Source organism: Equus caballus, chromosome X (genome assembly GCF_041296265.1).
Source record: "Equus caballus isolate H_3958 breed thoroughbred chromosome X, TB-T2T, whole genome shotgun sequence".
NCBI classification, from domain to species: Eukaryota; Metazoa; Chordata; class Mammalia; order Perissodactyla; family Equidae; genus Equus; species Equus caballus.
Window position 1 is genome coordinate 12,666,555 of NC_091715.1, and position 22,538 is coordinate 12,689,092.

The following is a 22,538-nucleotide window of genomic DNA, read 5'->3' on the forward strand; positions in this document are numbered from 1 at the left end:
CTAGTAGCTTGTTAGCCAGTCTAATGGGTGTCAGAAATGGGCTCACATTGGTAAAATTCATGATATTCAATATATGTGCCTTGTTTAAAATAGGTGAGACTCTCCTCACCGCTGCATTGACCAAGTATAAGAACCTAGCAAATGGTCCTGTATCCAGCTATGAACACTGAGGGTTCCAGTTGCCTGATATTGGCTATGAGACCAACAGAATCCTGCCTCTGTAATAGCAGCCAGCCAGCCTTGAGTGCCTTGTATTTCATGCAAAATGATAGTCAAGCAGGTAAAAACACATACAGTTGGGACATCATTGAGCTTATTGTTCATAAGAACTGTCTTGTGCCTCAGGCTCATGGTTGTTTAATAAAAGCCTGAATAAATAGTCCCATATTCACATCATATCTATAAGGCCTTAGGGAGCTTGGGGAGAATACCCCCTACCCAACGAAGAGCTGTTTTTCTTGTGACCTTCACCTTTCTGGCAGGCACAGTTCTTAACAGAGATAATAATTCCTTGAGCAAACATGAGAATAATTAATGCAGACAGAACATGAGATGCCCCTTAAAGACTCGGAAATAAAGAAATGATAGCCCTTGAAGACCTACAATATAACCCTGACAATGGATCCCAGCAGAGATAAGCAAAGTGTTTTACAGAGCTTTGGGCTAAGGCTTGACAGTAACCTCTATGAACACATTTAAGATAAAAATCTAAACAAAGAAAAGGTCTAGCAAAAATCAGGTTAGTTTGGGGGCTGGCCCAGTGGTGTAGTGGTTAAGTTTGGTGCACTCCACTTCAGCGGCCCAGAGTTCACAGGTTTGGATCCAGGGCGTGGACCTACACCACTCAAAGCCATACTGTGGTGGCGACCCACGTATAAGATAGAAGAAGACTGGCAAAGATGTTAGCTCAGGGTCAACCTTTATTTTAAAGATTTTATTTTTCCTTTTTCTCCCAAAGCCCCCCAGTACATAGTTGTGTATTTTTAGTTGTGGGTCCCTCTAGTTGTGGCATGTGGGATGCCACCTCAGTATGGCTTGATGAGCAGTGCCATGTCCACACCCAGGATCCGAACCGGCGAAACCCTGGGCCGCCGCAGCAGAGCACCCAAACTTAACCACTCGGCCATGGGGTTGGCCCAAGGCCAATCTTTCTCAAGCAAAAAAAGAGGAGGATTGGCAACAGGTGTTAGCTCAGGGCCAGTCTTCCCCACCAAAAAAGAAAAGAAAAGAAAAGAAAAATCAGGTTAGTCTGACCTAAGGAAGAAGAAAGTGATCCTAGACCTAGAGAGCCAGGCAGAAGCTATTCATTCTCTGACCAGCGTTGGAAGCTACACATCACTCCTGCTATGCTATATTCCTCAGAAGCCAATCACTAAGCCTGGCCCACATTCAAGAAGAGGGGAATCAGACTCCACCTTTGGAAGGGAGGAACGTCCAAGAACTTGTGGACAGATTTTAAAACCACCATCGCCTACATTAAAGATGTTATAAGAAACAGACCTCTAAAATCCCTATTTCTTGCAGGAGCAGTAATAGCTGTGGTTCTCTTGGGTAACCAGTTTGTTTTTATTTTGTAATGTTGTGAATCACCCTGTAAATTGTGTTTTCCTTTTTTCTCAGCTGTCAAGAAGCTCAAAATAAAAATGTGGCTCACCTCCAGCTTGTGTACGAGACGTTTAGGCATATGTTTTACAGATTCAACCCGCCCATGACTTCCTCTTATTTTTCCTCTCTTCTTTCACTTTCACTTTCTTCTCATTTCTCTCTCTCTCTGAATGAATGACATGATATATATCCATATATCTACACGCACACATATGTCGTGGAACATTGTGTATATGTTTACAAACTACTCAAATCCCTTTTGAAATAAGAACATGTATAAATAAAATACAATTAAATATTTTTCATTTCTCTTAAGACTTGAGGTCTCTTGCATAGTTCTTTTGTTTCCTTAATAAAGATAACTATTGATTTTTTTTTTGTTCCATACGTACTTATATGAAAACAACACAGAAAATCATGAAGTAAAAATACTCCCAAATCTTGCCACCCAGGGAAAAACATTATTAACATTTTGATTTATATCCTAAACATCTCTTCATAAGCATACAGGCAATTCTATATAGATAGAATTTTTCTTTTTAAGCTCACCATGCTATGTATATTTTGTAGGTCAATTTTAAAAATGTTTATCATTTTTAGTAGTTGCACGGTGTTCTATTGTACCACAATTTCACTACGGTACATTTTGACACTCAATTCCCTGGACGGGTTAGAAGAAACATTGCCGATCGATTTGTTTGCCATCTTTTGGAACTTTGGCCCTTAAGAAGGTGAGGGATGGTGGCTGAGGCAATCAGCTTTATACAGAGTCTGGGTATGGGTTCATCATCCTCTGCTCTAGTTTTGAAATCTCAAAGCTGTACTGAGATGTTCTGCCCATGAAATAAAACAATGGTACTTTCCTCAAATTTACAGAAATAATTAAAAATAATAGAAGGAATTTCCCCAATACTGAAATTTACTCTCATGTTTATGTTATCAAATTTTTGGCGTCTGTTATCACTATTGCGTACTCAACTCTAATAAAAATGGTATAGGATTGATACAAATTTTTGAGTTATTTAAGACAACATGTCAGGATTTCATGACGGTCTGTGACCTTCAGAAGCTCGGTCATTGGAACTCTGGTTCCATCAGATGGAAATAGGGAATATTCCTGAGGAAAACTCCCTCCCCGCCCCAACCATGTCAAGAAAAAAAAAATCGATTCAACAAACCGAGTTTGTCAAAAAATTTCAGCAACGAAACGACTGGCGGAGAAAGCAGGATACATTTAACATGTATTAAGTGTCAACGAAGTGTAGAGAACTGTGCTAGAAGCCAGGGTGGCTCACCCAAGGTGCATAGGATGCAGCCCCCACCCCGCAGGAGCTTGAGTCAGATAAACCATGCTGAGAGCTCTCGTGGAGGGGCAAGACTCGGGCAGGTGTTCGAGCCCAAAACCTGATTCTGAAAGCCATTACATCTCTCCTGCCTTGAAAGTCACGAAATATTTCCCCTTATCCCCAAATCATTCGAGCTCAATTCCAAAGAAGAGCAACAAAAGCAGAAACACAACAACGGGTCACCGATCCCACTCCCTCCCAAACACTGGAATATTTCTAAACTTTTCCCGAAAGATTATAAAGAGTACCTTCCGGTACCGGCGCATCGCCCCCAAAAAACTACAAGTCCCAGTAGGCTGCACGCTTAGCCGTGGGTATTCTCCTCGTCTCAGATCGCCGCACTACGCACCAATCCCGATCCGGGCCTGCGAGCTGGGGCCGCGCAGGCTGCTGGGACTTATAGTCCGCTTCAGAGTCCCTTTCCCCTTCTGCGCAGACTCGCGCGGCCTCTGTTCGCCCTTCGGTCCTGCAGAAGCCCAGCCCAGGCTTCAATGCGCCCCACCCCCATCCCGCTCCATCCCCTCGGGGGCCAACCTCCTCCGGTCACGTGGGGAGCCCTCCATGCGACGATTGGATGTGGGGGTTCAGGGGCGGGGCGCGAGGCCCTGTGAGGTTCCGTGCCCCTTGTCCGGCCGCTTGTTTGGCTGCTGCCGTCACCTCATGGCGACGCGGGTAGAGGAGGCAGCGCGGGGAAGAGGCGGCGGCGCCGAGGAGGCTATTGAGGCCGGACCGGGCGGACGGCGACGCAGCCCGCGGCAGAAGGTCAGTCTGGTGGGCGCCCGCCTTGTTGCCGGGCCGGAGGAATGCTTGGGCTGCTTTTTCGGGGTCCACCTCTTCACTCTCCTCGGTTACCTTTAGCCACGGGACGAACATCCGGCCCTCTTCCCTCCCGGGGGTGACGACAGTGGGAGCAGGTGGCGGGGAGTGGGACTGGGATGGATGGAGTGGGAGGTGGCGACCGTTGGGGTTTGGAGGCGCCCTGCGGAGGGGGAGGGAGGGCTGGGGGCGCAGCCCCGTGTGAGGGGGAAGGGGCGCGAGGCCGGGGTGCGCCAGGTGTGACAGCCACGTGCGGCCGGCGCCGCGGGGCCCCGGGTGCCAGGTGTTCTGTTTCCCAGCCCCCGCTCTCCGCGTGCTCGCCGACTCCCCGCGCTGGGTGCCGTCGGGGGGCTGCCTGGAGTCCCAGGCTCGCCTCCTCGCCGGGCAGGTGCGCAGGGCGCGCTGCGGGGTGCGCCCGGGCGGCGCGGGCGAGGCTGTTGCGCAGTAAGATAACCACGCGGGAGCCGGGGCCGCGCTGCGCCCCCCTTCCCCCGCCCCCCGCGCTCCCCGCCACTGCGCGGGCAGGCGAGCACCGCGGGGCTGGAGGGGCCGGTCGGCCCCCGGACCCAGATCCCGGGGCTCGTCTCTGGGCACCACGGGCCCGGCTGCACGTGGGACTGGCGATGGGGAGACGATGCTGGAGGACCTGGGTCCCGCAGAGTTGGGAGCAGCAGCGTGTGATAGCCAGTCTTCCCAATCCAGCCCCCCTCCCCCTTCTTGCTCTTTATTTTCTCTCCCTTCCCCCCCCCTTTTTTTTTTCTTTTTTTGGTGAGCGGGAACTTGAGCGCCTCCCCCACCCTGGCCTTTGGTCTCTCTTAATCTGGGGGACAGGCTGGACCGTTCCACTTGCCATACTTGACTCATGTCAAAGAGTTTTTACTGTCTCCCTGGATACAGGAAAATCGAGACCTTCAGAATGGGAGAATTCCCCTTGTTCTGGAGTCTGTGAGTACAGTTCGAAAAAGATTGCACAACAAATGGAGTACAGGGCTTTCAGGGCCCAGGACTGGAGAACTGTGAGGAAAGGGGCTGGAAAGGTGGAAACCCCATCTTTTTTTTTTTTTTGCAGTTGAACATGTTGAAACATTCAACTTGTTGGACGTCCTGCTTGATCACTCAGGGCTATTTAATATTACTTAGGTATTTGAATACTCTTAAAAGTCACTCCTGTATAAAATTACGAAATAATATTTTTCTCATGCGATCTCATGAACTGGAAAAAGGAGAACAAAGGTTCGGTTTACATCTGAGCAAAGTGTCAAGAATTAGCTTTTGGGGGCCTGTTTCTAAGGTCAGGTATGTTCTGTCTCTGCGTGAGGGTGTTACTACTTCTCAATTACTTGTCTTTCTCTCCCTCTCTTTGTACTCTAAAAGAAAGATCCAGTACTTGCAGGACTGAAAAAAAAGCTGTGGACCGAATGTGCTCTAGGGATTGAACACTGTCACTTTGGACACTTCACTTACTCCCCGAGGGCGGGGAGCCAATCTCAGTGTTTGATTTCATAGGTCCCCAGGGGAGGACTCCAATAAAAAGCCACTGCAATTGAGGACGTAAGTTCTCTCTTATGCCACTGGGGTAAGGACAAAAAGTCTGAAGTAGGAACTGAGGTTTAATGAACTAGCACTTTAAATGACCACGGTAAGAGGTAATGACCCTTTGAGGCGGTGCTCTGGTTAATAGCTGGATATGAATAGTCATGCGTGTCTGTACTGTCTCATTTTTGTTTACTTAACCTCACGCACCTATCGTCTTTGCTCATGCTTTTCTGGGCCTCTTTTTTCCTTTTGATTTCCAATTGACTATGACATGGAATTGAAATACATGGTGAAATATTAGTTTTTGAGTTTTCATTTTAAAAAACTGGGTGAATATCTTGTGTCTGCAAAAATAACTTTTATTTCCTTAGGACCTTTAATTTTTATTTCCTCTGGGTCATTGACTTGAAAAAATATTCCTAATTCTAACTTGACTTCTGTCCTGTTTTTCAGGAAGCGGAAATGATGTTTAACTGATTGGGTTGTTTCAAAATATTGAAGGAATTAAAGGAAAAGTGCCCGTTTTGTCACTACTTGGTTACGTTAAGGGATGTAAAGTGAGAAACAATTGGAGATGGGCTTTATTGATTCCTGGTTGTTTTAACCATCTACTTAGTTACTCTTGACCTGCTCACTTGGTTGTGGCATTGTTTCATAACTTCATCCATTTGAATGGTCTCTTGAGGTCACTCTTTTCTTCTAAAGTTAATATTACAGTACATTTCTAGGGGTATCTTGAATTGTCTAAAGGTATCTATTTTTTTTTTTTTAATGATTGGCACCTGAGCTAACATCTGTTGCCAGTCTTTTTTTTTTCCTTTTCTTCTTCTCCCCAAAGCCTCCCAGTACATAATTGTATATTCTAGTTGTAGGTCTTTCTGGTTGTGCTGTGTGGGACACCACCTCAGCATGGCCTGATGAGCAGTGCCATTCCGTGCCCAGGATCCGAACTGGCGAAACCCTGGGCCAGTGAAGCAGAGCACGCAAATTAACCACTCGGCCACGGGGCCGGCCCCCTTGAATTGTCTAAAACTGTGCTAATATGATAGCCACAAGCCACATTGGGCTATTTAAAGGTTAATTAAAAATAAATAAAATTAAAAATTTCATTCCTTAGTCGTACTAACCACATGTCAGGTGTTTTAGTTTTTTAAGAAATTAGTAGACTTTTTTTTTTTAAGGAGTTTTAGGTTTACAGAAAAATTGAGCATAAATTACAGAGTTCCCATATATCCCCTCACACACACCACTTTTCCCCTATTATTTACGTCTTGCATTAGTGTTGTGTATTTGTTAGCAATTGATGAGCCAGTATTGATATATTATTATTAACTAACGTCCATAATTTACGTTAGGGTTCATTCTTGGTGGTGTACATTCTGTGGGTTTTGACAAATGTATAATGACATGTATCCACCACTACAATATCATACAGAATAGTTTCACTGCCCTACAAGCCCCCTATTCCTGCCTCCTCCTCTTCCCCCACATCATTGTCAACCACTGATCTTTTTATTGTCTCTATAGTTTTGCCATTTCCAGTATGTCTAAGGTTGGTTTTCTCCTTTTTACTAGATTTTTGGTTGGGAATGTTAAAAATTATTTAACTAAATTAAACTTATTTTTAGGTCAATAAACCATTTGGAAGGATAAAGATATATAGAACCTAGGCTCAAATTAACACAATCTTATATTTACATATTACCCTGTAGTTTTTTGTTTTTGTTCTGAGGAAGATTAGCCCTGAGCTAACATCTGCCACCAATCCTCCTCTTTTTGCTGAGGAAGACTGGCCCTGAGCTAACATCCATGCCCATCTTCCTCTACTTTATATGTGGGACGCCCACCACAACATGGCTTGCCAAGCCGTGCCATGTCTGCACCCAGGATCTGAACCAGTGAACCCTGGGCCGTTGAAGTGGAACGTGTGAACTTAACCACTGCACCACCAGGCTGGCCTCATACATAGTACCCTATAGTTCTTTACGGCATGTTTGCACGTACATTAACTCTTTGAGCATCACTCGGATGGCTAGGAGAAGGCTGGGCAGCTGTCATTGCCCTCATTTACAGATGATCAACTGCTCAGTGAGGTCAAGTGATTTGCCCAAGGAGTGAGGCTGAGTCTGGAAGTCCATACCCTTTCATCTACGCTACAGTAATAAGTAGTGTGGTAGTGGGTAAATAGTATGGATTTTGGAGTCAAGACTCCTGGCTTTCTGCCACTTATTAGCTGTGCAGCCTTGGGCAAGTTTCTTGACCTTTCTAAGCCTCAGTTGCATCGTCTGTAAAGTGGGGATGATGCTGATACTTACCACATTCGGATTGTTGTGAAGAATAAGAGTTGATATGACGCATTCAGCACAATGCTGGGCATGTGGAATTTTACTTGGTTTGGAGGGGAGAATATGTGAAAGGTCCATTTCTGTTGCTTTTAGGGCGCTATTAATTTTATAAATCCATCTTCTAAGCTTTGTATTTTTTCTTCCCAGAATCTCTCTGTGATAGACATAGTGAGGAGAAATCAGGTCAGGGTGGGGCAAAAGTATGGGGTTGGAAGAAATCATTTCATTATCTTGTTTTTCTCCCTCTTTGTGGATTGGATGAGTTTCCAGTCTTCTGGCAAAGAGATTAAGTAATGACAATCAAAAGTGATCTTCTGTTTACAACATTGTCGTCTAATTCTATGGTCAAGCTTTGGTAAATTTCATTTTCACGGGGAAGCAAACAGGCAAAGCAGTAATGAGCGCAGACCAGATCCAGCACATTCCTCTAGTCATACCGCGTTTTTACATCAGAGTATGCCACGTTTATGATGTTACTGGAAGGTGTTTTATATGTTATTTTCTGTGACATTTATATTGGTCTTAACTAGAGGAGTTTTATTTAGAAATGTAGATGTCAAATCCAGATGCCGCAAAGCAGGGTGTCTGTGATTTGCTTTTGTGTGAGATTCTTCACAGAGCATTCACTATTATAGATTTCTTTTCAATACATACGCTGTTCAGATTTTATACTTTTCAGAGAGTTGTGTTTCAAAGGAAAGAAATTTGAGTCCTCACTGTTTCCTGTACTATGGTAGGCGCTTAAGATGTGCTTGGATTCTACTATCTCCTTACTTCTGAGGAGTACGTGGTAACCCCAGATATATAGATAAGGCATCTGAGGCTCAGTCCAAAAAAAAAAAAAACTTGTTTAAATAACATAGCTCAGAGTTGGTGAACTTGGCCTAGAGTTGGTGTATAATTGTGTAATTGATAGTGCAACTGATGTAACCTGCTACATGGACAGTTTCTGCTGACCTAGTAAGTTTTAACCTAATATCCCAAAGAAAGCCCTTTGCCTCTTCCTCCCCTTGCTACCCCTTCCCCTATTCTCGTTTGGTTCTAATGAGATTATTAGTAAGTTTGAGTTACTATAGCAGATGTGACAGTATTTAAAACGTGTAAAGTAGTATACAAATTTAATGCGGTGTTCATCAATATTGAGAATTAGCTGTGTTTAAAATTTTCCCAACTGGGGCATTTCCAGGAGAGGATAAAAATAGGTCATGGGACCCTTTAAAGATTTGAACTCTGTGAGTATATTTTATGATTCAATTTATTTCCTAGTTGAAATTCTCTTGGTACTTAGAACTACTTAAATTTTATTACTTGAAGGAGAAGATATATAAAATGACCAGTGTTTTCCTCCTGTGCTATCAAAATAATTTTATGAGCATTTATTGCAGGGTGTTGATTTGCATTCTGTGTTACATTTCCAAAATGTCTCCAGAACAACCCCATCATCCCCCACTTCCCACTAGGTAGTCTGCCACGAGTAATATTGCTAAACCACCACCTTTTCATTTTTCTTCCTTCTCTACTCTCAGAAAGGTCAAAGTAGAATGGTTTGGCAAGGAAGATGTGCCAGTAGCTTAGAAGCACATTTCTTTGAGGATTTTTTGGATTGACATGTGGGCCATATTAAAAGTGAGAGTGTAGGCATTTTGCATAATTTGCAAATGCTTCCTTATTTATTATTATAACAGTTCTGCTGCACGTTGACCATTTATATTCATTTTGTCTAATCTTCTTATGACTCTAGAAGGTAGGTACTGTACATTCCTAGTTTACAGATAAGGAAACTGAAAGGTCGGCCTCCCTATGGCCACCTGGGAGGGAGGCAGTGGTATATTCAAATGCCAGGCTTTTTGGGCTCCAAAGCTGTTACCCATATTCCATGTGTCTTGTGCTCTCTTAACACCTTTCTTGAGGATAGTGAATAAAAATGTGCTCCTTATTGAATGTGAGCAAAACTTGGTGGTAGGTAAAATGAGTAATAGTTTTTGCTAAATGAAAACAAATTATGAAGGGTGGGGTTGGGTCATTGGGGGTATAGGAAAGTTATTGTAATCCAGGAACCAGGAGAGTTTGGAGCCTTAGGTTTACTCCCTTTTGATTCATTCACTTAGGCCCTAGGTTGACCTTAAAATACGTGATTTAGGAGATGTGCTGCACTGTAACTCCCTGCGAGGCACCTCCAAGTGTAATTTGGATAAACTGAAAGGTCAAGGGTTTAGAGAGACCCCTTTTTTTTTTGGTGAGGAAGATTGTCCCTGAGCTAACATCTGTGCCAGTCTTCCTCTGTTTTTGTATGTGGGATGCTGCCACAACTTGGCTTGATGAGTGGTGTGTAGGTCCACGCCCAGGATCTGAACCTGTGAACCCCAGGCCACCAAAGTGGAACATGTGAACTTAACCACTATGCCACCAGACCAGCCCTAGACTCTTTTTTTTTTCAGCCTCTCTTAAAGTCCTCATGTCATCATATTAACAAAGAGCTGAAGTGGTCTGTGTAAGTAGGATAAGTAAAAAGAGAAGGCTTGGTGTTTCAGAGGTGCATCATGATTGGTCCGGTGGAGTTGGCAAAGGGTGACTTCTTAGAATCGGGCCAGGGATGTTCCATTAGATAACCTATAAAAGTAGAAGACCGTTTTACATCTTAGGAGTCTGTGGCTTGAAGATGCTAATGGTGTGACCCAGCCACTGCCCCTCTGCAAAATAGGTGAGGCCCAAGCATATTTCAGTAACTTCGGGCATTAAAATCTTTGGATTTCCTGATCCTTTTGCTGCCTAGATAGGTATTTAGGCTAATACAGGTATCTCTCAGATTGTAAATAATCATTGAATTACAGTTTTTAGATCAAGAAGTGATTTTACAAATCATGGAGTCCAGCATGCTTTAAAGAAATAGCCATGAAAGTTAAATGAAATCTAATGCCATCATCCTCATTTTAAAAGGCAAATGATGTGCACCGTCTAGTACAGATGTTAGCACCTACTACTACAAGAGAGATTATGAAGCTAAAGAAGCCGTGTCCTAGCTACACCTTTTCTAGCCCCATTTGCTCACTCTTGGCTTCTTCACCAGTGGGGGCAATCAGGTTCCCTCATCCTAACTTCAGCGCTGGTTTCTCCTCTTTTCTTCTCATCTTTCTATTGATGCCTTTGCTCCCCTGTTCTCCTACATACTGTGACAAATCTTTCTGGAGCTTTTTGCTGCTGAAAGTTAGGAGTTGGGACAACTCCTAGAACTTATCTTGCCTCTACTTTATCTTCCTCCTTAGAACTCCATCATTGCTCTAGCTTCACTCATGTATTCACTTATTAATTTTTTGGAAAACAGCTTTATTGAGGTATAATTCACATCCATACAATGCATCCACTTAAAGTATACAATTCAGTGGTTTTTAGTACATTCACAGAGTTGTGTGATCATTGTCACACTTGTTTATTTTTAATGTAACCTTGGAAGAAACATACTTTTTAGAATGTTATAGAGAAAGATAAGAATTCAGTCTCAACTTTCCAAGTCCTAGGTTCATGACTGTGGATGAATTACTTAAAATTACCTTATCTCTGAGGCTGTTTGTTTGTTATACCTGCCTATAAGATAGTTCTGAGGATTAAATGAGGAAGTATATCAAGTACTGTTGGAGAGGCTTCTGAATGAGCCAGAGCAACAAGGGCCGAGAGAAGACGGTTTATACCGGTTCTCCCTCACCACCCATGTGGGTTATACTGATTGGTACACCAATCATTTAACAAAGGGGGAAAGAGGCCAGTTTGTTAGATGTGGCTGAGCAAGAAAGAAATGGCGCTCTTCTCCCTGTCCTCCCACCTGGTCCAAGGGTATATTCCCTAGAGATGCATCTGCTTAGTTATGGGTGCCAAGATATGGACCCCTCTCAGACCATGGTTTGACTGAGCTGGCCTTCTAGTTTCTCTCTTTCCCTGTTCCACCACAACCAGGACAGCAGTTGTCAAACTTTTTGGTTTCAGGAGCTTTTCTTTATGTAGGTTATATCTAATAATATTTCCTATATTAGAAATTAAAACAAAAATTTAAAATTATTGTTCGTTGTACAAATGAACTGATGTTGTACTAGTTATCTATTGCTATGTACCAAATCACCCCAAAATTTAGTGCTTTCAACAACATGTATGATCTCACGGTTTCTGTAGGTCAGGAATCTGAGTGTGGCTTAGCTGAGTCCTCTGCTTCAGGGTCTCATGGGTGACAGTCATCTGAAGGCTTGACTGGGAAGGATTCACTTCCTAGCTCTCTAGTTGTTGGCAGGATTCAGTTCTTCGTGGGCTGTTGAACTGAGGCCTCAGTTCCTCATGAGCTGTTGGCTGGAGGCCTCCCTTGGTTCCTTGCCACATGGGCCTTTCCATGGGCATCTTAAAATGGTTGCTGGCTTCATCAGAATGGGCAAGAGAGTGCCAGCACAAGAGAGAAGGAAGTTGCAGTCTTTTGTCACATAATCATAGAAGTGACACCCCCTCACTTTTGCCAAAATCTCTCTTCATTAGAAGCCAGTCACTAGGTCCAACCCACACTCAAGGGGAGGAGATTATACAAGGTTGTGAATACCAGGAGGATCGTTGGGGGCCACATCAGAAGCTGCCTACCACACATTAACGTAATGTATTTTTTTAATTAAAAATAACTGGGTTTCCAAAGTAAAAGTTAGTGAGGCAAGTGTCATCGTTTTATGTTTTTGCAGATTTTTTAAAATTTATTTTTTATTGCAGGTTTCTTTGATGAGTTTGCAGATTTCTTTAATGATGGCTTAATAGGAGACAGCTGGATTCTAGCTGCTTCTGCAGTCACTGTAGCAGTATGCCATTTCAGTGGAAGCGTGTGAAGACAGTCTGGCCTCACACATGTATGTAGTTGGAACAGGGAAGAATATTTTAATAGCCTGTTTAGGTAGTTGTGAAAATTCTTTGATAGTATGCCAAAACTTGACAAGTAGTACTTCTTAAAAGTTAGTTACCAATGTGGGATCTGAAACCCTATTGAACTTTTTGTACTGTTACATTAAAATTTGTTGGTCCATTTTGCACATTGAATGGGTGTTTTTCCCAACGAATCATTTTGTAACATCATCCATTAGTCATTTAGAAAATATTGGTTTACCAAATTTTGTTGATCTTCCAAATGTTAACACATTTTGTTATACAATATTAAAATCACATTAGTTAGTATCACCACTGATCTCATGTGAAAAGTCTTTTCAAGTATTGGGAAACCATCAAGCTCATGGTGGCAGATAGTTTTCAAAAATTCTAAATTTTGCTTGAAAACTCAAATTTTATCATTGGCAACAAAGACTGTCAGTTTGCCTTGAAGTGACAGCCTCACTTCATGTATTTTGGAGAAAATGTCTGCTAAGTACCCAAGTCTGAGTAAACAACCATAGTTTGTCTTTTAAGAAAAGAAAAAAAAATGAAACAAAACAAAAAGAAGATGATCCATGAAAAAAGCTGCTAGTTGAGCTTATAGTTCAAACAGTTGCGTTACTGCTTTTCCTCAAGATCACCATCATACTAGGGGTGCAGGAGAAGTGTTCTATGTGTACTTTCTGTGTCTTCACACAGAATTCAAAAGATGTGTACTCAAGGGTTGAAATTCAATAAAAATAATTTTGATTGCTTCCTCAGGGTATTTTTAAGTAAAAATCCTTGCCCCCCTCATACCTGGTGGTGAAGGAAACTGTGACTCCCAGTATAGTGTGGTGCCACTGCCTTGATTTGTTCTAAGGAGCCAGCAGTGTTGCTCATTACTGCTTTTGCACCATCAGTGCAAAATATCAACACCAAAAAAGACGAATAACTTCTCAGTATTATTGTGAAAATAGTTTTTTGAGCTTCCGGACTACCTAGAGGGGTCCACAGACTGTACTTTGAGAATCACTGCCCTCGGGTTTTACCAGAAGTGGGGGCTGCTTTTCCTTGTTTCGTCTTTCCCAAGACCATTCTCTCAAAAGAATAGGCTTATTTTTCATGAGCCTGTTCCTAAAATTTGTTCTTAGGAATGTGGCATCCCAATTATTATTGACTCAACTGCTTTAATGCTAATGGAGAAATTCAGTAATCCTACCAACCAGAATATTTTTACAGTTAATTCCTGATGACTGGTATAAAGTTAGGTTTTAGTTGCTAAAGGCTTGAAGAACAGTCTAAACCAAAATTTTTCATCATGATTCTTTTTTTTTAATGTGTGTGAGATACAATATAAATAACAGGGGCTGGCCCGGTAGCACAGCGGTTAAGTGCGCACGTTCCGCTTCGGCTGCCCGGGGTTCGCTGGTTCAGATCCCGGGTGTGGACATGGCAACGGTTGGCAAGCCATGCTGTGGTAGGCGTCCCACATAGAAAGTAGAGGAAGATGGGCACGGATGTTAGCTCAGGGCCAGTTTTCCTCAGCAAAAAGAGGAGAATTGGCAGCAGTTAGCTCAGGGCTAATCTTCCTCAAAAAAAAAGAAAAAATTACCATTTTAACCATTTTTAGGTGTAAAGTTGAGTGGCATTAAGTACATTAACAGTGTTGTTCAACCATCACCACCATACATCTCCAGAACTTTTTCATCTTCCCACACTGAAACTCTGTACTCCATTCTTCCTGCCCCCAACCCCTGGCAGCCACCATTCTCTTTTCTTTGTCTGTGAATTTCACTACTCTAGGTATTTCATATAAGGGGAATCATACAATGTTTGTCCTTTTGTGTCTGACTTTCAATTAACATATCTTCACATTATAGCATGTGTCAGAATTTCCTCCCTTTTTATGTCCGAATAATATTGCAGTGTGTGTATGTATGTACCACATTTTGTTTATCCGTTCATCCGTCAGTGGCTATTTGAGTATTCATCATGATTCTTAACTTTAAATGTGATTCTTTAGGACAATCCGCCATAGAAACATTACCTCCATACCAGGCACAATAAATGTAGGTCTCAAGTAATAGCCTTTTCCCCCCTCGCACTTCCTACTTTGCTCCTTAGTTTATCTATATAATGGAGTAATATTCTCACTGTCTTAGAATCTTAAGGCTAAAGGAAATAATGTGCTTAAAATGTTGAGCACATAGCAATTAGTAAATGTTAATTTTTTTCCTTCCTCCCTTCACTCAGAACTTAACCTTATATGCACTGTGTTAACTGTCTTTTGTATATTCCATATATCTCAAACAGTTGGCTTAGATAGTGACCATCTGATTCCATTTGAGAATAATTATCCACGATTGAACCTTTTTTTTGAAAACTGGTAAAGTGATTTGTCAGATGTCCTAGCCATAGTTGTAAATTGGGGCCAAGTTTAAATGAGATATTTCGATTTTCAGAATTGTTTTAAGAAGAAAATAAATGAGAACTGCTACAAAAGTTCACACTTAGTAGATCCTACTTCTGTTATAATCCGCTAGAAGACATGAGTGTAAAGATGTGGGGGGACAGACCCAGAAGTCCATAGAGCAGGGTGAAGGAAAGAGATGACGTGGAATGTGATACAGACTCCTGCGATCTTCATACTCTGAGCTTGGGGTAGCAGTGGCATAATGAACACATATAATTCTGTGATATTAACCCCAAATTAACTTGATTAAAATTAAATTAACTAATCAACTTCCAAGGTCTTTTTTAAAAAATGAAAATACTCCATTCACATAATTAAAAAATGAAAATAGAACTAAAAAGTATAAAATGAAAAAATAAGCCTTCCTTCATTTCCAACTTCTAGGTCCACACTCTAGAGGTAATCATGATGAACAATTTGGGGGATACCTTACAGAAAAATTTATCTGTATCATGGCTTATATATGAATACGTTTTTAAATTTATACTGGCATATTCATCCTGCACCAGATGTTTCTTTTTCACTACTTAATTATACCTTGGACATCTGTCCATATTGACATGGATCTACCTTATTCTTTTGAATAGCTGCATAGTTTTACCTTGTGTGGATGACCGTTATTTATTTAACCTGTTCCTTATTGGTAGACATATAGGTGATTTTGCATGGTAACAAGAAGTGGTTTGCTGAATAGCTTTTTCCCTTGAGTGAGGCTAGCTGTGGAATAAACTAGTGGTGGAATTCACTGGGTGAAAGTGAATGTGCATTCAGATATTGGTAGATAGTGCTGAATACCTCTACAAAACCGGTAGGACTCTGCCAATTTAGACAGCCCAGGACTGTGTCCTGAGGGACCTGTTTGCCCATACCAAGGTTTGTTTTGCTTTTTCAAATCATCCTTTTGAATCTGGTACGTAAAAGATGGTGCCTTGCTTTGGTTTGCATTTTTATTTGTATTTCTTTAATTATGAATGAGGTTGAATGTGTTTTTTGTATGCTGGGCATTTTTAGTTCTCTGTGATCTGCTTGTTCACAAACCCTTGAAAACTGGATCTCTGACTCATTTGAAGCCCTAACAAATCTTGACTAGTTGGAAGCTTTCCATTGTTATTTGGTAAATTGATTTTCCTCTCCTTTAAAAAATAAAATATCTTCTGAATTTTTTTATTTCCTTAGAAAGGCCTTTTCCCATGCCAAAGTTATGAAAGAATTTTACTTAGGACTTCTTCTAATTCTTTGTGGTTTTCATTTTTCATGTTTCAGTCTTGGTACATCTGGAGATAGGATATGACTCCCCCTCCCCCATATGGCTTGGGCGATATCTCAAATCGTTTATTTCCTTTACTAATTTGAAATGACACCATTTTTAATGTAGTAAATTTCCATATATGGGTTGTGTGGTCTGTTTTTGAAGACGGTGCTATATAATTAGGAAGCCTCAGACAAGTATTTCATGCCTGAAATGAAAATAAGATCTCACCTTTGGGAGTTTATATTTTGAGATATTAAGAATTTATTGTCTTAAAGAATATAGGCATATTGTAGAGACACATACAACAGAATCTAATTATATACTAGTGTACAGTAATGTATCATTTTATCTGTCAAAAATAAAAACCCTTTCATTTCATTCCTTTGTTCTAACATAGTAAAACAGACTACTATTTAAGGAGGCATCGAGTTATGTAATACATATTTTAAAGACTTTAGTTCAAGACGGTTAAAACCGACTTTTGAGATGAATGATTGCTAAAGTATTAGCTGTGTGGAAAACTTTGCTATCCAAAGTAATTCTTTGAAAGATTAAAATATCCTTAGTACATAAACTGTTTTAAGTGGCTTGTATAAACCTAAAGTCACTTTTCTAATTTATTTTTGTTTTTTTAAGTTGACAACACAACATATTTATTAAAATTTGATAGTGCAGCATCACAAAGAATTTCAAAACCAATCTGCTTCAGGCCAGATATCTCATTTCTAGTGGATAGTTACAAGAATGGTCTCTATGTGCTTCTCCTGGGACTGTGAAATGTCATTTCTAAGTTGCAAAGTGAGTGTTCTGTACTCTTAACGTTACTCACAAGATTTATCCATAGACAGTGTTACTGGAATAGAGTATATCAATAAATTACATTTTGTTTTTTAAACACAAAAGCACAGGAAAATGAAACCAACTGTGTTTCTAAAAAGTGATGGAGCTTTGGCCAAAGATTGTCATTCCTATGGCTTCATTACTTATAAGAAAGTGGAGAAGGAACAAACATTTATCAAGCATCTCCTATGTGTCAAACACTATCAGATGTTTTACGTAAAGTTTTTAACACTTTTTAAAAGTACAACATAAATACAAAAAAGTAGTGTTTGTAGAGCTTGATTAATTTTTAAAAAGTGAAACAGAGCTGTGATTCACTTTTTTTTTTTTTTTTTTGAGTGAGGAAGATTGGCCCTGACCTAACACCCGTTGCCAACCTTCCTCTTTTTGCTTGAGGAAGATTGTCCCTGAGCTAACATCCATGCCAGTCTTCCTCTGTTTTGTATGTGGGATGCCACCACAACATGGCTTGATGAGCGAGCAGTGTATAGGTCCACACCTGGGATCCTAACCTGTGAACCCCAGGCCACCAAAGTGGAGTGTGCGAACTTAACCACTACACCACACCACCAGGCTGGCCCCTGTGATTCACTTTTTAAAAGCTCTCAGTCGAGAAGCAGAGAGTAACCCTAAACATCACTCTCTTTCTAATTCAGAAGTGTACCTCGTATCCCCTTCTAGTCACTGCTTCTCGAAGGGTAGCCTCCTGACACCACAGGTAAATCTTCACTGTTCTTAAAATTTATATAAGAGGGAAAAAAAAATTTATATAAGAGGGATCACACAGTATGTATTCTTTTGTGTTTGTCCTTTTTTCTTTAATTGTGAGCTTTTGGTAAAATTTTATGCAGGTCATTTCTGTAATTATATAATCTCCCATTAGTGACTATATTATGATTGATTTATTCTGCAGTTCATGAGCATCTGGTTAATTTCCGGTTTCCGACCATCATAAAGAGTGCTATTATAAATACTCTTATATCTATGTTATTGTGAATATGTATACATTTCTGATGACTATACACTAGGAGTTTAATTGCAGGGTTCTAAGATATGAATATATTCGGTTTTAGTAGATACTCCCAAACTGTATTCAGAGGGTCTTTCCTTTACATTCCCAGCAGGACAGTATGAGAGTCTCTTGCATATATATATCATGTTTTACCAGCATCCCTGAGGTGAGTAATTTCATCAGTATCGTATACAAATAGAAAATTAGTCCTGGAACGCTTTGTGACTCACTCAAAGTCATGCAACTAGTAACACGCTGGTGAGCACAACTACAACTTTCTGATGCTAAGGCTGTGTTTCGTATTATATGAATAATGTAATTACAGAATCAAGAATCATCAGGGAATGTTAAGCCCATTAAATAAAGGATTATTGAAAAATAGGAAATGGGTAAGATGTCAAACTATCTTTGTGTGGATTACTAGTTTTCTTTTGGTGAGGTTCACCCTGAGCTAGCATCTGTTGTCAGTCTTCCTCTTTTTTTTTTTTTTTGCTTCAAGAAGATTGTCCCTGAGCTAACATCTGTGCCAATCCTCCTCTATTTTGTATGTGGGATGCCACCACAGCATGGCTGGTGAGTGGAGTAGGTCCACGCCTGGGATCCAAACCTGCAAACCCAGGCCGCTGAAGCAGAGTACACGGAACTTTTAACCACTTGGTCATGGGGTCGGCCCCACTAGCACTTTTTTTGGTGGGAGGAGGACTGTGTTTACAAGGCAATGATTTGGCAGTAACTACCTTAACCAGGTGATCAGTCCTAGCATCAGTGATAGTGGGGGCTGTAACATTATGTGTATCCTGGTTCCTCATGCGATGTAATATGTAGAATACAACATCTCACCTATGCAGGAACTCACCAAGGATGTTTACCCTGAATCTAATCAAGGTTTTAAAAACAATCAGACAAATCCAAAATGTGGAAAAGTCCACAGAAAACTGGCGTGATCACTTGAAAGTGTCAGTGTAATATAAACATGTATTTTTTTTAAATGGTGAGACTGTTCTAGACTAAAAGAAGTTCATGTTCCTAAAAACAAAATGGAATATGTGAAACTCGTCTGGATCCCTTTATAAAGCTGATAGTAGACAAAGAAATCAGTACAGTGAGAAAAATTTATACAGTAAATTGATTATCACTTTTCTAATTTAAAAAACACATAAACCTTCCAATTCCATCTACCTATTTAAAAATAATAATAAAAACACATGATAATGTAATTTTTTTTTTTTAAAGATTTTATTTTTTCCCCTTTTTCTCCCCAAAGCCCCCCGGTACATAGTTGTATATTCTTTGTTGTGGGTCCTTCTAGTTGTGGCATGTGGGACGCTGCCTCAGCGTGGTCTGATGAGCAGTGCCATGTCCGCGCCCAGGATTCGAACCAACGAAACACTGGGCCGCCTGCAGCGGAGCGCGCGAACTTAACCACTCGGCCACGGGGCCAGCCCCCATGATAATGTAATTTTTATAATAGGTTTGTAAAATTTGTGTTTGGAAATGTAAAGGCCCCTCAAAATACTGGAAACATTTAGGAGGGAAGTTCATATTTAAAAAACCAAATAAGGCCGCTAGCTGATGTCCTGAGAGAGCCAGTGTGTCTTCGGTGTCTTTCAGTCTTTCCCCGGGCCTTTCCACCTTTGCTGGTCCCCACTGGCCCAGGCATGCATGCACTCTTGTCCTCACATTCCTGTTTGGTAGTTGACAACTCTTAGGGTAAATTATTAGAAACATAGAGTTGAACAGATTTTTAGAGATAGTTTATCCTAAGACACAAAAAGTTAAAAAAAAAACCAAAAACCTCAGGGCCTTAAATAAGCAGTTAAAATTGTTTATAAAGGCATCCCTAACCCCAAATTAGTCCTGTCTCACCTCCCTAAATTCCGGAGTTATCACTGCTAAAAATTCTACAGCTCTTTCCCAGTGTTTTCCTAAATTCATACTAGTATATATAGCATGCTATGTATTTTTAGACATTTAATTTCTTAGACTTATTTTGTAACTGCATGAGAGATCGGTTTGACTTTGAACTTTGATTTTCCAAGGCTGATGTACGTAGTGAGAGGAATGGTGTAATGGAGAGAACATAGGCTCTTGAGTTTGACAGACCTGGTTTTGGATTTTGCCGTCCCCTTTTACTGACTTGAATATGATGTTGGGCAAGATACTTCACCTCACTAAGTCTCCTTTTCCTTATCTGGGAACAGTAAGACTCAGCTCCTGGTGGGGTGGGGAAGGTTAAATGGGGTGGCGAGGCTTGTAGGTTCTGAAGGTTCCCTTTACCTACTTGGTAAGTTTCTCCAAGACTCTTTAGGAATCCGAGGCAAGCTAACGATCTCCCCGGGAAAATGCATAAATGTGCACCTTTCCTGCCTGCTGCCTCTGAAGGGCCACCCTAGCCCTCAATGGCAAGGATGAGTGATTTGTGCTCTCTGCGCATGCCTGGCGCTGGTTGAAGGCATTCAAGCTCATTTAAGCAGATGGTAGTTGAAATAATTAGGAAGTGAATGTGGGTGTTGGCTTTTTTGTTTTTTATTTAGACCAGTCTAAGTAAAAGAACAACCATTACTAAAAACATTTAAGCTCTTTAAACAAACTTAGCCAAAGAAATATGGTTCTTTAGCTTCAACAATATTTGAAAGAGCACAAGTGAAAGTTTTAAACTTTAAAATTATTGTTCTCTTTATTCAGAGTGGAAGGGAAAGAAACTTAATTTTTTTCTTTAGGCTTTTAATTCCCATGTGATCTCAGTTTCAAATGTATTGATCCAAAAAGCTATTACAAGTAGTATATGAATACAGAGTATTCATGTTTGTTTGCAAAAATTGTATAATAGTTATTCCTTGCTCCTACAATTGATTGATGATAAACTGGTGGCTGTCCATTTTGAAAGCATCTCTTCTTCAATTAAGGAGTCATCTTAGCTCCAAGTATTGACAGTGGAAGGAAGATTGAGAAATGTATCCTTTAACAGGAGGGGAGTGGCTGGGGTGGAGGATTGGTGGGGCTTAAGGCTCTAGTAAACACTGTTGTGGCCAAATGACCCTCTCTCTAGTGTCTTTCAAGCGACACGTGCTGATCATGACCATAGACTGATAAAATGAGAATGTGATAGCTTTTTTTTTTTGCTTGAGAAAGATTGTCACTGAGCTACGATCTGTGCCAGTCTTCCACTCCTTTACATGTGGGATGCCACCACGGCATGGCTTGATGAGTGGTTTGTAGGTCCACACCCGGGATCCAAACCTGTGAACCCCAGGCTGCCGAAGAGGAGTACGTGAATTTAACCACTACACCACCGGGCTGGCCCCTATGATAGCTTTTTTTAATATGATTTTCTTCAGGGGCAGGTTCAGATAGAAATTCATCTTAAAACTACTTATTGTTGGTTTCATTTTCATTTGAGATTGGAATTTAAATAAACATTTCCTCCTCTTGTTTTTCCTAATAATGACAAGTAGTCTATTAGAGAACTCCATTCATCTTAATATTTGAAAAAAACAGCAAACTGTTATGAGGGTAACTCATGATCCCTAATCGCAAGGTAAATACAGGCATGCTGTCAAAGCCCAGTGTCCTTCCTCTCCTGTCCCCATTCACCCAGTTTCCCTCCATTAATACATTTCTTTATATCGTTCCAGAGATTATTATATATGTTTACTGCTCATAAACTTATACAGCCCCCCCACACCACACCCCAAATTGTGGCATATGGTTCATACTATAGGGGATTTTTCTTTTTCTGTTTTCAACCTAACTTACAGATCAGTAATTATACAACTACCTCTATAGGACTCCATTTTAAGGCTATACCACAATTTTTCCAGTCTATTATTATTATTATTATTTTTTAAAGGTTTTATTGTTCCTTTTTCCCCCAAAGCCCCCCGGTACATAGTTGCATATTCTAGTTGAGGGTCCTTCTAGTTGTGGCATGCGGGATGCCGCCTAAGCATGGCCTGATGAGTGGCGCCATGTCCGCACCGAGGATTCGAACCGGTGAAACCCTGGGCCGCCGAAGTGGAGTGCTTGAACTTAACCATTCAGCCCTGGGGCTGGCCCCACTCTCCAGTTTATTATTAATTGACATTAATCAATTATGTAATTCTGATTTTTTATTACTATAAATAATACTGTATAAATATCCTATGTATATTATTTCACATGTGTACTGGTTTATCTGAAGGAAAAATTAATAAGAAATGAATTTATTGGGTTGAAGCATATGTGGCATGATGATTTTTTCCAACATTTTATTATGAAAATTTTCAAACACACAGTAAAGTTGGAAGAATTTGATACTGACCATCCATATGGCCATCACCTAGGTTCTACCATTGACAGTTTACTATCCTTGCTTTTTCACATGGCTGTCCATCTGTCTCTTCAGCCACGAAGCCGTGTTAAGCGTGTACTTGCTGAGTTTTAACAAATGCATGCAGCTCTGTAACCC

At 40.9% G+C, this 22,538-nt stretch overlaps 1 protein-coding gene across 2 annotated transcripts in view; it reads left to right on the forward strand.

Moving 5' to 3' along the window:
• The first annotated feature begins 3,392 nt into the window (after positions 1 to 3,392).
• TXLNG (taxilin gamma) overlaps positions 3,393 to 22,538 on the forward strand; it is a 52,471-nt gene continuing 33,325 nt past the window's right edge. Inside the window, exon 1 of one of the 2 annotated variants that reach the window (XM_023633837.2) lies at positions 3,393 to 3,713. In XM_023633837.2, the coding sequence (XP_023489605.1) occupies positions 3,513 to 3,713 (201 nt within the window). In that variant the 5' untranslated portion in view covers positions 3,393 to 3,512. Of the gene's footprint in view, positions 3,714 to 5,141; positions 5,319 to 22,538 lie in introns of those variants that run through there. The other variant, XM_070257696.1, reaches the window with a different exon arrangement.